The sequence below is a fragment of the Sardina pilchardus genome, chromosome 1 (assembly GCF_963854185.1).
Source record: "Sardina pilchardus chromosome 1, fSarPil1.1, whole genome shotgun sequence".
In the NCBI taxonomy this organism is placed as follows: Eukaryota; Metazoa; Chordata; class Actinopteri; order Clupeiformes; family Clupeidae; genus Sardina; species Sardina pilchardus.
In genome coordinates this window covers 43637276-43655363 of record NC_084994.1, presented here as the reverse complement: position 1 = coordinate 43655363, position 18088 = coordinate 43637276, and the positions used below count along the sequence as shown (strand labels likewise).

General features: G+C 40.5%; 1 protein-coding gene across 1 annotated transcript; it reads left to right on the top strand.

The window, feature by feature from the left end:
* The first annotated feature begins 230 nt into the window (after positions 1 to 230).
* Positions 231 to 2973, top strand: LOC134075921 (CD209 antigen-like). The gene has a single exon (XM_062530951.1). The coding sequence runs from the start codon at positions 232 to 234 to the stop codon at positions 1093 to 1095; it is 864 nt and encodes a 287-aa protein (XP_062386935.1). The 5' UTR covers position 231; the 3' UTR covers positions 1096 to 2973.
* The last annotated feature ends 15115 nt before the right edge of the window (positions 2974 to 18088 follow it).

The window sequence follows — 18088 nt, the reverse complement described above, 5'->3', positions numbered from 1 at the left end:
AGAAGTAGATCATCTCTCACACACTGAAACCATTTCAAGATCTTGAAACAATGATGAAAATGATTTAGCCTTCTCTAATACCAGCTATCAGGGCATCTTTGAAATAGCATGCCTCAAAACAGGGAACAGCTGTCTACAAGCGGAAGGTAACTGTTTTTGAACATGTTAGCTCCACCCTCTTACTCTATAAGACTAAGACAGTTGTTAATCATCACTTGAGTCGAATCAGCAATGACAGAGAGGAGAGACATGGCAGAAACAGGAACATACGCCAATGCTGCCTTTGATATGAGTCCCACTTCTCAAGCAGATGAGAGTCCGTGTGGCAGACCTGAGAGGGCTACAGCCTCCAAGCCCTCTGGAGCGGTGAAGAGCTACTCTAGATGGGTCGCTGTGTGTCTGGGACTGCTGTGTGTTCTGCTGCTAGCACTCAACATAGGACTGGGAGTCAGATACGTTCTGGAGAAACGCCAGCTACAGTCTGAGAGGGAAGACCTGCTAGCAAACCATGTGAATATCACCATGGAGAGAGACCAGGCATTGGCCAGTAATACCAACCTGACCAGACAGATGGACCAGCTACTGGCAAGTTATGTGAATATCAGCATGGAGAGAGATCAGGTATCATCCAGTACTACCAACCTGACCAGACAGATGGACCAGCTACTCAGCACCAATGAACAGCTTCGAGCCAGAATCTCTGAACTGGAAAAGAGATGTCCCTCTGGATGGAGACATGTTAATACCACATGTTATCTCATCTCCTCATCAGACAAATCATGGCCTGAAAGTAGACAACACTGCAAAGACATTGGAGGAGATCTGGTGATCATCAGCAGCGAAGAGGAACAAGTTTTCATTCATGGATTGGGAATTTTCAGGGCTTGGATTGGACTGATGTACAAGCAGGGTGTGTGGGAATGGGTGGATAGCTCACCATTGTCCACAAGTTACTGGGATCATAATGAACCCAATCCTTTTTCAGAGCAATGTGCTCTCATTGATGGCAAGGCAGGTAACCCATTGTTTAAATGGCATGATTATCTATGTCGTGATAAATACAGTTTCATTTGTGAGATGTCTGCTTTCTTGTAATACCAAAAAAGTCTGTTACCAATATTGCTTAAAAGGATGTCTCGTCTGTAATATTCGTCTGATGTGGTTTTCATTTAAATATTTCTGATTGACCATTATTATTATTTTGTTGATGACCATTATTACTTTTATTTTTGTTGTTATTATTATGTTTTTTTTGACCATGTTGTTCCCTTCATTACCGGATGTGATTACCGTGGTCTTCTTGACTTTGCATTCTAGTGCGTTTAGACGCATGCTATGCCACTTGTCACCTTACGTCTGTGCTTAACTCTTCCAGGTAGCCTACCTGTAGGTCATGTGATAAATGACATCTCAGACCATTGTTCTCATTGCCTGAAGAAGATCCCACTGCGGATCGAAACGTTGCCTTTTTATAAAGTAAATAAAGTGTATTTTTGGAGCCTACACAGTGTGCGGACCAATCCATTCCATCGTCTGTTATATTCCCGAAACTTTGAAGACATCATTTTCTGACCAAATAGAGATTTCAGGGACTTCATGATATATTGAGTGCCAGTCAAATCCTTATTTTAAGAAATCCTTTGAGAAGATCTTTAACTGGAACTGGTCAGTTCTCAACTTTATAATTCCCCCTGGACATTTGTATTCCTTTTTTAGAACAGCTTATTTGATACTTGGCAAGCTGACTATAATTCATGCACAATTTGACATGCAATAGTGAGAATAGACAGAGGATTCCTAATGAGGAGACACAGTACTCAAAAAACCCTCCATAGAAAGACATGGGGTTACTTTGTAACGGCAATATAACAGCTGTCTACACATTTCCCGCCCATTCCGTGGCAAAAAAAAGTCGAAAATCTGAAATGCAGATGTACATTGATATGTAAAGCTGAAACACATCTATGTATTTTGTCCTGTGTTGCATACTGATGGCTTTAACAAGTTCTGGTTTAAAAGGTCTTGATTCCCTATTATTTTATTAGCCTATTTAAGGCGTATTCACACCTGCCTTATTTAGTTCGATTAAAACGAACTCAAGTTCGTTTCTTCTTGGTTCGGACCTTTTTGACTGGTGTGAATACAATCACTCCAATTCTGGTGCGGACCAAACAAGCGGACCGAGACCCAGCTGAGGAGGTGCTCTCAGGGCGGTTCCTATCGAACCCTGGTGCGGTTCCTTTATGTTGTGAAAGCAGCCTGACCTCGATCCGACCCAGTTGCAGAAATCTACCTTTTTGAATTTGACGAGCTCCCATAATTTTCGCGCATTATGGGAAATGTAGGATGGATCAGTGACACACAACAGCTGTACGCTGCAGTAGGCTAACGCTTTTTTGGCAATAATAATTCTCCTACCTGTTCTGTCTTACGTAGGCCTGCTGTTAGTGTAGCATGTTGGACACACATGAGAGCTCTCCTTCTCAGCTGTTTTGCTGCACGTCTTCGTCGTTGCAAAATTACGAGCATAATATTGTTAAACTCATGTTGCATCAAACGGTCTTGACGCTTGAGCACTTCTGCAAAGCTGTAACTGTATAAACTATATTGCTAGGATTACAACGAGTACAGTAGCCTACGCAACGTTTCCATAGTATTTACGTGGGCCAACTTTGACTTTGACTTCCTTATTCTTTACCCCGCCTACACGTTTACCGGCCAATGGTTGAACGACCTTAGCACATGTGCTTTTGTTTATGAATTCTGGTCCGGTTGCAATTAATCACAGTGTGAAAGCGAACCGCACTAAGAAAAAAAAGGGGGGGGAAATTGGTCCGGACCAAAGCAAGTGAACTAACGGACCTTCCTGGTGTGAATACGCACTAAGTCTAATATATTAGGATTTATACTCAAGTTACTGTACTACAAAATGTCCTTTTGTGTTCTACAACATTTAATGTTAGATTAAATAAAGATGTGTACTGAGTGTACCAAATGCTGTCTTTTTTCTTTTTTACTTGTGGACCATGTTTGAAATTTTGATTACAGCACAAACATATTAAGTGGTTAATCATATGTCAGTTTAGTAAATTAACATCAAAAGATTCCTGATTCCCGTATTCCCATTTTGCACCAGCAATATGGCAGTGAATTTTAGGTTAACACTACCTACAGGCTTATTAAAACAAAACCAGGATGGCTAGACATTTGCACACCGAGATGCATACCAAGCCATGATTTCCATATACTGTTGCACCCCTAGTATTATGCAGGATAAGGGTGCTTGGAGACAACAGGCCTCCATCAAGGCTTGCAATATCCTACAACAATACTGAAAGTTGGTTGGTATAAAACTAAATTGGTTCAGTCAGTCCATGAGTCAGACCTGCTTGAACATTTTATGGAAACTTCTTTGTCTCATCCTACACCTTACCACAACCATACCAGACCAAACCATAATCTTGTGCACAACCACATCTGAAACACACACTTATTTGTGAAACCCTTCTGATTTCTGAATACACGTGTCATTGCGAGGCCCATTGTTTCTCTCTTGAAATACCTTACCTTCCATGGATGGGTTGTGGCGGTTTAATCAATTTATCATATCATTGACATATTAATACACATGGTTGAAGACAACCTGTGTGTGAATACATTATACTGTCCACATTATTCACTAAAGCATCTGGCAGAGTGACATCAAAGATTGATGGACCTCCAGCGGTCCGGCCAAACCTTAACTCATTACCATACATTCACCTTACTTCCTCCATTTGCAAGAGCACCTGTAGTTTTGATTCCCAAATGATCTGTTAGTTTATGATATGAATTCCACATTCATGTTTTGTCGTGAATAGATTTTTTTTAAATGTGGGAAGCAGTTAGACCAACAAATAGAGATGTATAGCCAAGAACTACACTGTTAACACTCGAATTGCAGGTCGTGTTGGCATTGTTATTGGTTTGGGGCAAGGCAGTCATGATGTCAACATTGCGGGGCGGGACCAAATCTGTGGTGTGGTCTGGGGACCCCAAAATAGAACTTCAATACATTTTCTGCCATGCAAAAATAATATTATTCAAAATCACAAACAAGTCAGTCAATTAGGGTATTCAAAACTTTATAAACCCCTGGGCACAGATGCAAAAAGGCCCCCTCAAATAAAATAGGATGCTCCCCCGGAAAAAAAGACCCCTTTAATGATGACTCCTGGTTAGTTATGTGGGAAGATAAGAGAAGGGTGGAGAAGCAACTTCACGCAGAGGCTCGGGCTTCAGGGCCCCCTGAGCCCATTCAGTAATCCATCGCTGGACAAAGACCTGTGCTATGACTCCATTCATCTCCAAAATGTATATTTTAAAAGAAATGACAAACAATAGTGTCTTTGTTAACCTCTACATTACACAGAGTACAATGGCTCTTTGACTAATAACTTACACCTGAGGATTGTTTTTAACTAAGCCTGATAAGAATAATACAGGGGTCCGGGGGTTTCGTCCCTGGGATTTTGTTTTATTATGCTAATCACATAGTTTGAAAGGGACAGGATTCAGGAATAGGCTACTAAGACTTCTTAGCAAGACAATGACCCGAAACCTGACAGAGCTTGAGCTGTTTTGCAAAGAAGAATGTTGAGAAAATTGTAGTATCCAGAAGTGCAAGTGCAGTTGAGATCTAACCACACAGACTTGGTGACTGCAGTCAACGGTGCATGTAAGTGCTGACTTTGGAAAACAAAACATGCAAGGGAATGAATACTTGTTATAATCACTGACTGAGAAATTATTGAAACATGTATTCTCATTTATATGGATAATCTGAAAAACATATTACAAATGTGATTAAGTACAATAATTATTATTAAATATGTACTCCTCTACATTGATTAGTTAAATGTGTATTCCTTTATATTGAATAAGGGAATTATTAACCATGAGTGAATAAAGGAAGTATTAACCATAAGTGAATAAAGGAAATAATAACTGAAGTGAATAAAGAAAAGTGTAACTTCTGTAAACCATGTTCTGTATAATCATGCTTTGTAATCGAGACGCATCTTTTTGATAGAGAAGTCTGTTCTTTTGTATCTCTATGTACCAACCAAATATTTTTGTTGTCTTTGTACTCTTGTACACTAGATAAGGTTTCAACATTTCTGTGCAGTCCTCTTTTACCTGATTTATATGGGAAATGAAAGTTTCCCTAGACCCAAGATCTTGACCACAAGTTCTGTATTTGTTGTTGTATCAGAAGTAATGTTCTGTTTGAAATGTTCCCCGTGACACATGTTTGGTGGGACGAAGGCCAGAGCTTATTGTCCAAGTTTTAGCCATGTGAACATGTCAAAGGGCAACTTAGAGATACGTAAACTCTTGTATAAATATGTCAACCCTGGTATAAAAGGAGGCCCCAGACTAAAATAATCAGAGTCTGGTATGAACCATTTTGTGTTGTATCATTCTCTCTCTTTGCAAAGATAATACAATTGTGTTGTCATTGGGAATTCACTGGTCATTGTCTTTATTTGCATACAAACATACTAAATTGATATTAGCAAATTCATCTATCAGTATGTAACTTCACAGTTGAATAGAGAGCAGCATCTAAAATGTCCTATGCAAATCCATAGAGCATGTTTATTTATATCTTTCTCATGGGAAAATGTACCTCTAAAACTTTAAAAGAGGACAATCTCCATCAATAACTTCTGCTAATTGTTGTGATAAAAAGAGAAGCTTGTGCTAAAATTGTGACGTTCACACAATAACACAACACAACATCTGCATCAGGCACCCGCACACTGTTTGATGCAACACAGCAACTCATCTTCCCAAGTAGCCTATAGGCCACATAATGATAAACAAAATTAACAAAATAATATTGATAATTCAATACCTGATTCCACTGTATATACCTTCACAGTTTATCAGCAAAGAGACAGCAGCATCTAACATGTCCTACAGTATGTTAATCAACAGAGCACTTTTCTGTTTATTTATGTGTTTTCATGGGAAAATGCATCCAAAGCTTCCTCTTGTCCTTTTTCTCCATCAATAACTTCTGCTGATTGTTAGCAGCCTGCCAAATGCAACCTATGCAGATGCACTCAATCTCACACACAATCTGATGCAACATCAGCAAAGTCAACTAATCTTCCTTAAAAACAGAGACATAAAGGGCACAGGTGACACACCTATACTTGTAGAGTAGCCTATAGGAGGAATTTATTCCAGCAGTTTACCCATAATTTCATGCTATGTGAAAACCAGTTTTACCCATACTGATTTGCAATAGTGGAGCTAAGGAGATAAGAAGGTTTAACATTGGCTGACAAAGACAAGGGTGCAGGACAGGACAGGAGGATGGTGTATCTGGATCTTGTGGTGGAAAGGGTTTGTCGCTGTGAAGTGAAGAAGGGGACATTGGAGCCATCAATATTGAGTGAGAAGGTTAGATGTGGCAGGTGAGGGAGTTTAGGGGTGATGGAGGGGGAGCAGTGGGCTGGTTCATTATAGATGTTGTCAGTGGATGGTTATTAATTGCTTGGACAATGGTTTGATTGCTGTTGTGTCGCTATCATTTTTATATTATTTATATTATTTTTAATCATCATGAAGTAGCTCATCTCATACACTCTGAAACCACTTCTGAAACCATTTCAAGATCTTGAAACAACGATGAAAATTATTCAGCTTAAACTGATACCAGCTACAATGGCATCTTTGAAATAGCCCTTATAGAACTTTGAAATAGCTACAGTATTATAGAACATTGTTGAAATAGCATGCCTCAAAACAGGAAACAGTTCTGTACAAAAATAAAGTAAATGTTTCGGAACACATTAACTCCACCCTCTTACTCTATAAGACTCAGACAGTTGTTAATCATCACTTGAGTCGAGCCACACAGAGAAGAGAGTGGCAGAGGAGAGAGATGCGCCAGAAGAGGGAACATACGCAAACGATGCTGTCTTTGATATGAGTCCTACTTCTCCAGCAGATGAGACTCCTTGTTATGTGGCAAGCCTGAGAAATCTACAGCCTCCAAACCCCTGGAACAGTGAAGAGCTACTCTAGATGTGTCGCTGTGTGTCTGGGACTGCTGTGTGTTCTGCTGCTAGCACTCAACAACATTAGCCTGGCTAGCTCACTTCTCAAATGAGACGTGGTCTGGCAACCAGACGTTAATTTTCTCGTATTTGAAAAAATGCACAGATCCGTTCATTGGGCGCCACGGATGTCTATCAAATGCGTCTGTGCATAGCTCATCATGGTCTTGCTTTCTCCCCTGTTCTGTGATTGGTCGCCAACATCAGGCAAAAATGTGGGTGTTAGTTTCCAGACTGCCATAGCAGCGTGAATGAAATCACCGCGCAAGGCAGGATGGGAACACCCAGGCTAAATTAAATACGGAATTAAACACGTTCTGGAGAAACGCCAGCTACAGACTGAGCGGGAGCACCTGCTAGGAAGCCATGTGAATAATATGGAGAGAGATCAGGCATTGGTCAGTAATACCAACCGGACCAGCTACTCAGTTGCAGTGGCCAGCTTCAAGCCAGAATCTCTGAACTGGAAAAAAAGACGTCCCTCAGAATGGAGATATTTCAACTCGTCATGGTATCTCATCTCCTCTTCAGACAAATCGTGGTCTGAAGGCAGACAACAATGCAAAGACATTGGAGGAGACCTGGTGATCATCATCAGATGAGAGTCCTTGTTATGTGGCAGACCTGAGAAGTCTACAGAAGTCTACAGCCTCCAATCCCCTGGAACGATGAAGAACTACTCTAGATGGGTCGCTTTGTGTGTCTGGGACTGATGTGTGTTCTGTTGCTAGCACTCAACGTAAGATTTGGAATCAGATATGTTCTGGAGAAACGCCAGCTACAGATTGAGAGGGAGGACCAAGCAAGTTACAGTATGTGAATATCCCCATGGAAAGGGACCAGGCATTGGGTAACCTGACCAGACAGATGGACCAGCTACTTGGCATCAGTGACCAGCTTCGAGCCAGAATCTCTAAACTGGAAAAGAGATGTCCCTCAGAATGGAGATATTTTAATACCAAATGTTACCTCATCAAGTTTTCATTCATGAATTGGGAATATTGAGGGCTTGGATTGGACTGAGGTAGAACCAGGGTGTGTGGGAATGGGTGGACAACACACAGTTGTCAACAAGATACTGGGATGAAGGACAACCAGATTATTCGAAGGACTGTGCTTTCATTTACGGCATGGCAGGTAACCCATTGTTAAAAAGGCATGATTTTCCATGTCATGTCAAATACAGTTAAATTGGTCAGATGTCCACTTTCATGTAATATCAAAAAAGTCAGTTACTAATCTTGCTTAATAAGTATTTGTATTCTGTGATATTCCCAATATATTGAAGACGTCATCAGGGACTTGCTGATATACTGTATGAGTGCCAGTAAAATCCCTATTTTGAGAATTCCTCTGAGAAGATCTTTGACTGATCTTCTGTCCCATTTTTAATACTATTGTTTTATTTACCTCCGCCAAGGAGGTAGCCTATATGTTTTCATCGGGGACCGGCGTTTGTCTGTCTCTGCGTTTGTCTGTCTGTTTGTTGGCAAGATAACTCAAAAAGTAATATAGCCTATGGATTTCGCTGAATTTGTCAGGGAAGGTCAGACATGACCCAAGGAAGAAACAATTACATTTTGGGAGTGATCCATAATTTATGTATTTCACTTAGTGGTGTAATGGCATGGTATTGCCACGTGGTGGCGATTTGAATAGTTCAGGTTCAAATATGACAACCTAGGAAGAACAGTGCAGGCGGAGGTCTGCACTCTCTGAGTGCTTTTCTAGTTGTAAACTCTATTATTTTAGGATTTATACTCAAGTTACTGTACTACTATTGCCCTCTACTGGTCTATGTTGGTAGTGTGGTGAGGGTTTCTACAGACAAACTGAAGTATTGGAAATGTTGAAACTGAGAGGTTATTTCTACCAGTGAAGAGGGACATGTCTCATGTCATGTTAGATCACATCCTGAAGGTTTAAGCTTTCAGACAAAAAAAAGGATTTATATACTGATCAGTTTTCCCTGAATTCATGGTGCAGACCAAAATGTATTATGTGTACATTTTCTTCACCTAAATCCATAAAATCCCATTTACTTACTTACTTTACTTACTTACTTACTTGCTTACTTACCAATTTACTTAGTTGTCTAGGTACAGTGGGAATGAGTTATATCTTGTTCATATGTTTTTTCTTAAACTCTGGTATTATTAAATATCACTATGTCTAGCAGAGTGTGTGTGTGTGTGTGTGGGGGGGGGGGGGGGTGCATGTGGATTCTTAAGGAAAAAGATGATTTTTTATTCCACTTTATAGTCAACTTTAGCACGTGTTCCAATATGGAGGGCACTATATGCAATCACTTATTTTACATTATATATTTTCACTAATTGATATTAACATTCTTTAGTTTTTTTGCAATTTTTTGTAAAAATACAAAACAGTGTATGCTGATCATGATTGCATTTACAACTGCAGTGAAAGAAGAAAACGTCCAAGGGAGTGAATACTTGATATAAGCACTGTATAACTTCACAGTTTATTAGCAAAGAGACAGCAGCATCTAAAATGTCCTATGTAAATCAATAGAGCACTTTTTTGTACATATATATATCTTTTCAGGGGACAGTGTATCTCTAAAGCTTCCTCTTGCCCTTTAAAAGAGGACCATCTCCATCAATAACTTCTGCCAATTGTTGCGATAAAAAGAGAAGCTCATGCTAAAATTGTGACATTCACACAACAACACAACACAAACAAACACAAACACATGGCACCTGTCAGTGGACGGAATATATTAGGTAACAAGTGAGCATTTTGTCATCACAGCTGTGAGTTAGAAATTAAGTGCATGTAAACAGTCAATGATCTCTGTTTCCTCACAGTAGATCAAGGTATTCTTTGATCAAAGATAAGACATGTGATGAGACGAGAACTGTCAGAGTGCATTTGATAGTGCTAAAGTAGCCTATGTTTAGCAGGAAGTTTGTCTTATTGCTAGACCACATGCTGTCAAGGGCCTAAAACAAGGTGTGCCAACACTCGATGCTGCTACGGTGCAACGGTGGGCTCTGACTCTAGCAGTAGCCTATATTATGAGATCCAGTACTGACTCTATTGGCTTTAGGCTGGACCGTCTGGTTTTTCAATGCTCTGTCCGGTGTCCAGCCTTGCATCAAGCTGGACGCATATGCTATTTGTCCTCCTTTTTGAGATGTTAGGCTTGAAGAGTAGAGTTCTGGGCGCCAAATGTGACATGCCTTATTTCGTGGACAGAGTGCCTGTTACACCGTAATGCATGGAACACACAAGTTAGTTTACATCGTGTCCACAAAACACTCAAGAGAGCACATCGTTTCGCGGGCCAAATTTTCCCTTATTTATTTATTTATCTGGTATGCTGTTGTATCTTGTACATGCTAAAGCTTACTTACTGTGCTGCTTGCTTCTTGTTTGTCAGATGTCTTGAGTGTGCAGTTCACCTAGGCTATGTTATGTTATGGAACGTAATGTCATGCTTCTGCAATGTAGGCTATGTCTGTGTCAAGTCTCTTGTGCGTTCTATGTTATGCAACATGCGACTTTCTTGGCCAAGACAATTTTCCCTCTTTGGGACATTAAAGTTTATCTTATCTTATCTTTAATTGACTGGTGGCCTTTTCCTTTTGTGGACATAAGGCTTGCACTATTTGTCGTAGACGAAAACTTTATTTTGGTCAAAATCAATTCTGTCCACGTAAATTGCGGGATGCACGTCAACCGCATAGCTTACGACATGCATTCAGTGACATTGCTCGCATTTCTTAGCCTGACGAGCCAGACCCACATCATGATGTAGGGTCTGGACACTCACCGAAGACAGGGCTCAATCGGAGGGGTGGGATAAACAGTTGTCTTTCAAATTCCCTCCCCGCAATAGGATAACGCGAAACGAATCATCTTCTTGTTCTCAAGTAGCAGATTGCGTAACCTTCACTCTCCATGCAATAGGATAACGCTAAACGAATCATCTTCTTGTTTTCAAATAACAGGATGCGTTACTGTCGCAACTTCTGGTCGCATGTCAGTCACCATTATGTTAAGCCCACCCACCGACTCTATACACGCTGTGATTGGCCCACTGGTGCTTCGGGTTCTCAGCTCCCTGGCTCTATGGATTGTGCCTAGACTGCCCCGCCAGCCAAATTAGCCTACATTTGTTGCCGCTAGGGGCGTCTAGATTTCTAGGCTACGCATTTCTAAGACAATACTGAATCTCGAAAACTGAGGTGAAGTTGATAGTGGATATTCAACAGATATTCCGATATTCATTGAAGTTAGTTTAATATTGGATAGCCTACACTACAGATATTCAAATATTCATTTTGGGTTCTGACACACCTCAATATGAAATAATAGTTTGCATCCACCATTTTTTATGTTTTTTAAGAATCCCATTCAAATCAGTTTCATGACATGTTACAATACATTTAGTGAGTCAGCAGTTTACGGAATGAATTATGTGTCATGAAGTAACTTACGAAATACATTCAGTAACATTTCTTGGACGACAGGCTTTTTATAGAATCACAAAATAACTTTCGTGAATTGATGACCTAAGAAATTCACCCTTGCATTGGCGCATTTTCAGTGAGGTGACACTGTGGCATAAAGTCTTTCTCTTTCATTGTTCCCACACACAATACTGTGATCAAACACTTTTCGACTTTTCATTAATATTTTTATTATTCAGCTAAAATTGTAGTGTAAATGAGAGCATACCGGATTCCTATGTACACTATATAATTGATCGCTTTTACCCGAAAGAGATACGCTGTGTACCAGTTGTGTCCACCTGCAGCCTTGTATCTTAATTCTGAAACCTGAGCTGTTGTCAGATTATAGTCTGAGGACACAACGTGCCTATTGTGTCAATAACAATTTATGTATCAATCACTCACTATATTTTTCCTTAACGATTTGACAACAGTTTTGGAACACATTAAACTAGCTAGACAAAAAAACAACAACACTTGCCTTCAACCAGAAAATGGAAGTCTTGTGTTTTGACACAATTTATTTAATATCGCAAAGCCTTCCAATAAAATGACTTAAAATAACTTAGACCGAAGGGTTCTGAACAGATAATGGCCGGGTTTCCCAAAATCTTTAAGAAGCTCTTAAGTCCTAGGAACTTCTTAGGAGCGTTCTTAGAACATTCTTACAACGCTCCTAAGAAGTTCTTAGCACTTAAGAGCTTCTTAACAATTTTGGGAAACCCGGCCAAGGGCTTTACTGGAGGTAATGTACCACCTATCTCTATACGTCAAGATGTAAAACTTTGTAGAGGAAAATTGACTTCCCCTTTATTTATTTATGTTTACTTTCCTTTAACCAAGGAGTGCATGACAAATGTAAAAGGGAAAAGCTGGACATTTGTAGTGAAAAGTGTTTGAATGCATGTCAAATAGCATATAGGCTGCACAGAGATCACAGAGATTTCATCGTTTTAGTTGAGAAAGCACATGAGCACAGATAAGGGAGATCATCATGCATCTCACAAAAACTGAAACGCATTTGAGGAACACCATGCAAATTAGCTAAGGAACTATAAGCTGCTTCTCCAATTCTGTTAAACAATGAGTATTGATTGGGCAGTCATATTTTCAGTATGATTATGACAATGTACAAAGAATTGTATCGGAGCAGGCTTCACTCTCAAATTCATTTTTAGGCCAAACATAGACTGAGCAAAAAGGCTGCACTTTGCATACAAAAAATGTTTATTACAAAACTGCTTTTGTAACCTATCTAAACAAATCTAATTTTACAGATTTTTGTGTAATAGTATTTTGTCTAGCATCCATATTTCTCTGACACGTTCATGTTTTAATTTTGGCTTTTATGCCCTTGTTGTCTTATTCTATACTACTGTCCAAGTTTCCATTTATATGTTATTGTGTACTGATTGTTTGCATTTAAGTGTCAGTGTTTGTGTTTCTCACTCATGTTTGTGTGTTATCTCCATTTCATTTTTCATCAACCTCACAGGGATTTAAAAAAAAAAAAATCAATGAACATGTTCATTGTGTATGTCATACAGTGGAAATTATGGGTTAAATAATTGTATAGTTATGACTAAAATGTTACCTGAGGGGTTCTGTCACTACACTCTTAAAACAAATGTGTTGTCCCTATCTGGACACGTGTTAAAAAAATGCAAATTGTGTTGTTTTCACAAATAAAAAAGTAAATAACACAAACTGTATTATCCCTATTTGGACACAGAGATGTGTTGAACACAACAACATTTGTTTAGGTGTTCTGCGTCAAGCAATGTGGGTTGAGACTGTTATTTTGGGCGTGGACAAGGTTGTGGCTTATAAATGTGTCACATCACACCACATATACAGACCATTGTTAACTGTCACTTGAGATCTCCAGACAGGAGAGATGGCAGAATGGAGAGACATGGCAGAAGAGGGATGTGAAGAATGTGTTGACAAGCCCTCTGGAGCGGCGAAGAACGTCTCTAGATGGGTCGCTGTGTGTCTGGGACTGCTGTGTGTTCTGCTGCTAGCACTCAGCATAGGATTGGGAATCTTATACATTCTGGAGAAACGCCAGCTACAGGCTGAGAGGAAGCACCTGCTAACAAGCCATGAGAAGATCACCATGGAAAGGGACCAGGCATTGGATGGTAACCAGACCACACAGCAGGACCAGCTACTAACAAAGTATGTGATTATCACCATGGAAAGAGACCAGCTATCAGCCAGTAATGCCAACCTGACCAGACAGCTGGACCAGCTACGAGAAAGCCATGCGAATATCACCATGGAAAGAGACCAGGAATTGGACAGTAATACCAACCTGACCAGAGAGATGGACGAGCTACTAGCAAACTACGCGAATGTCACCTTAGAAAGAGACGAGGCATCAGTCAGTAACACCAACCTGACCAGACAGATGGACGAGCTACAAGCAAACTATGAGGAAATGACCATGGAAAGAGACCAGGAATTGGCCAGTAATACCAACCTGACCAGAGAGATGGACCAGCTACAAGAAAGCCACATGAATATCACCATAGAAAGAGACCAGGCATTGGCCAGTAATGTCGACCTGTCCAGACAGGTAAACCAGCTACAAGCAAGCAATGTCGACCTCTCCAGACGGGTAAACCAGCTCTCAGCCAGTAATGTCTACCAGTCCAGACGGGTAAACCAGCTATCAGCCAGTAATGCCGCCCTCATCAGACATGTAAACCAGCTATACTCCAGTAATGCCTACCTGTCCACACGGGTAAACCAGCTAAACGCCAATAATCACAACCTCTACAGACGGATAAACCAGCTATCAGCCAGTAATTCCTACCTGTCCCGACAGGTAAACCAGCTATCACACAGTAATTCCTACCTGACCAGACGGGTAAACGAGCTTACAAAATGTGTTGAGAAGCTGAGAGGTTGGGGATGGTTCTATAGACCCAGTTGTGGCTAATTGCCTGCGGCACTCGGCATTCGGCCTTGTAGGCTATACCTACGGGCAACTTAGAGGGTGAGGCTGGAGAGACTGCTTTTTTAATGTTGTTTTCATATTGGCAGTAGGCCTCAGCATTTTGTGGTCTGTGTTTTTGCGGAGCCATTTTATAAGTAGGTGCTTTTGACCACTTTTCTTGATTTCCTTTTGACACAGGCACATTGCTTAATTTCTCACCCCTTATCTCAGTAACTCTTTTTTGTTCTCGCAAATATCTAATATACGAACACGTATCCACGAAGGTATGGCATTACATACCACGTTTTCTTCCCAGACATATGTTGGTTACCATTTTGCTCTATTTTCAATAAATAATCTTTTTGATTTAACATTTGTTGTTGTCTCACATTATGTTACAGTCTGTGAACAAACTGGCTGTAACACTTAGGCTACTCACTAAAATCTACTGTATGTACAGTATGTATCCTAAATCATTCACCCTAAATATAGATTTATATAGAACCAGACATGTATCATAATTGATATGTATGCTTGAGAATCATAAAGACCTGAAATAAATGTTACTCGCATGCTCTCAGTCTTGTTTCCTGTGGTTTGTGTAGATGGCTTTAACGAGTCATAAATCCCTAGGGTACTAATACCAAAGTAGGCCTACTGTACAACTGATTTCTTCTGCAGGTCTACCAGGGTGAATGGTTGTTGTAGTGACTACCTGGTCATACCTTGCATTACATTTAAGCTTAGGTTAGATTCATAAATAATAATTAATGTTCATCCACACACCATCCATGAAACATCTCATCTGCCATGCTGTACCCCTAGTTGAACCTCTATGATAAAGAGGTGTTGTTTTTGTAAATTCCTCTTTTAAAAAGCAATTTATATTGACCGTGATTGCACTTACAACTTCAGTGAAAGGAGAACATCCAGACATCCAAGGGTTGTTATAAGCACTGATTGTATATCTTCACCGTTCATAAGCAAAGAGACAGCAGCATCTAAAATATCCTATGCAAATAAACAGAGAACGTACCTGTTCAATTATCTCTTGCCAGGGGAAAATGTACCTACATCTAACACTCACACACCGTTTGAGAACAAGTCACCTCATCGGGAAATAAACTGAGTAGGCCTACATGCAGCCTAGTATAGGGGATCCCGGTTTGGATTGGACAGTGGAACAAGGGTGGGTGGAAAGCTGGATGACACGCCAACAGACCTCTGAAGTTCGCCTACAAAAAAGCCACTATCTTTGCCCAAATAAGGAGATCTGGTATCTTGAGATTTTTTCTATGGGAAAATAACATGGGGATTTTCAATTATCGCACCTGTTAAACTCTAGCGGGGATGATGACATTGGAAATGCAGACGTTTTTCACTACATAGTTTTGTCCACTGCCATCTAGTGGATACTGTGATCTTCGGTAGGTGAAGACGGCACACTTTGATCTTTGCTACCCCAGAGCTAACTTACCATGCAACTTGCCATAGGCAGTTAGCTTCAATTAACTCCCGGATCTCCTTACATGGGCAAAGATGGCAGCTTTGGATCCTTTTTGTAGGCGAACTTCAGCGGTCTATGTCCACAAGCTACTGGGATCCAAGGCAACCTGATCGTTCTCTCTCCAGCTGGGATGATTACCCGACCCATTACGAAATAGCCAAAGTTATCTAACTGATTCAGATTCAGTAACATCAGTTGCTTCGTTCTGTTCGCGTTGCTGTATGTTCGTTATCACAGAGACATGGCCGTACATAGCCTAGGCCTACTTACTTTAAATCCCTGATGCCACTCCAGGAGGCGGGCATCTACGTGCATGAAGGTTGGTGTAACAACAGCCCTATTTTGGACAGACACCATGTTGAGTTCGTGTTGGTGACATGCAGACCCTTTTTTCTGCCTAGAGAGCTAACTGCTGTTGTCATCACTGCATACACTGCTAATGTAAACATGGCTCTCTCTCTCTGCTGCTAAATGGCATCAATATTCATCAGTGCAACAGCAAGCCTAACTTTGGTGGATGCACTTCAACGACGTGAAAACATTGGCAATAACACAGAAAGTTCTAGAATCCATTGTTTTAGAAGCACAACCAATGTCAGCTGTTGAAGATGAGGCTTCTGTCCCTGGAATACTTAGGGGCCAAGGTATACTCTCTTCCATCACGCAAGTATTGTTACGAGATCACACTGCCGGAACTGTACAAAAAAGCGTGCAGACACATCTCAAAAGAGATTGAAGATATAAAGGCAATGAGCTTCACTACAGATATGTGGAGTTCTGCTTTTAAATTTAACTGTCCACTGGTTGGACATGAGCTGTACACCGCACAGTGCAATGCTTCAAGCTAAAAACTTCCATGGTTCACACACACACACACACCAGTGATACCATCTCGGCTGCAATTAAGGAGATGCTTGACCAGTGGCATATTCCATTGAATAAAGTGCATGTCATACTCAGGGACAATGCAAGTAACATGAAAAAGGCCATGAACACCACGAGGGTGCAGAGCTTAGGCTGCTTTGCTCACACACTGCAGCTTGTAGTCAACGAGGGACTAGCTGTCACAGTGGAGTGTGAGCGATGCCATTGCAATCGGTAGACAACATGTGGGACATTTTAAATCCTCCACTTTCACGGCTGCAAGATATCCAGCTCCAGATGCAAATGCAAATGCAACCTAAACGCCTGTAACAAGACGTCAAAACAAGGTGTAATAGTACCTACTTGATGATAGAGAGTCTTCTGGAACAGAAGCGAGTCCTCGCTGGCCATGACCGGCCCAGTACACTGACTGCTAACAAGTGGGCTTTGCTAGAAAAAAAATAGCTCCATTTGAAGAGTTAACAAGGAAAGTAAGGTCACCAACTGCCTCCACAGCCGACATCATTCCAGCTATCACATCATAAGGTTCAAAGTATTAATATTTATACTGAAATAAATAATCATATGGCTAATAATTTCTGGTTGTCTCGAAATATCTTGCAGTCTAGTAATCTGTGGCCCAAATGAGAGAAAAGACACAAGGTGAGTGTAGACATGTTTGAACGGTATGCATTTTAATACAGTGTATCTAAGGGGGAAAATGTTTTGTGGCCACTTATTATTATGGCCCGTATATTTGGTTCCCATACACATCCGTGGCTATATTAATATTATTAAGGAACATCAATATCATGTTACTAATCGTGATTTACTGAAAATGTTTAGTGTAGCCCTTTTTGTCTGCAGCCTTGGCTACAGACTGTGATATGAATGAATGATAGTGATCGCAACCGTAGTAACATCATAAAATGTTGAAGTGCTGAGATCTTTATTATGCCCTCTGAGCTTTATCCACCCGTCTGATTACCAATGACTCTGCCCCTCTTTCAGGTCAGGAGACCCATTCCCTCAACCGATTGACATGGAGGACTTTGGATCGCCTCATCGGTAGTAGTTGGCCCAATTTTCATTATCATAAATGGGCCTTGCCACTTCACAAGTAATTTACTCTCATGACTAGGCATTATTTATCACTAAAACCTTCTGACCAACAGAAAAA

Bases quoted from the DNA above. Each gene is read 5' to 3' on its own strand.
- LOC134075921 (XM_062530951.1), top strand. From the start codon at position 232: ATGACAGAGAGGAGAGACATGGCAGAAACAGGAACATACGCCAATGCT.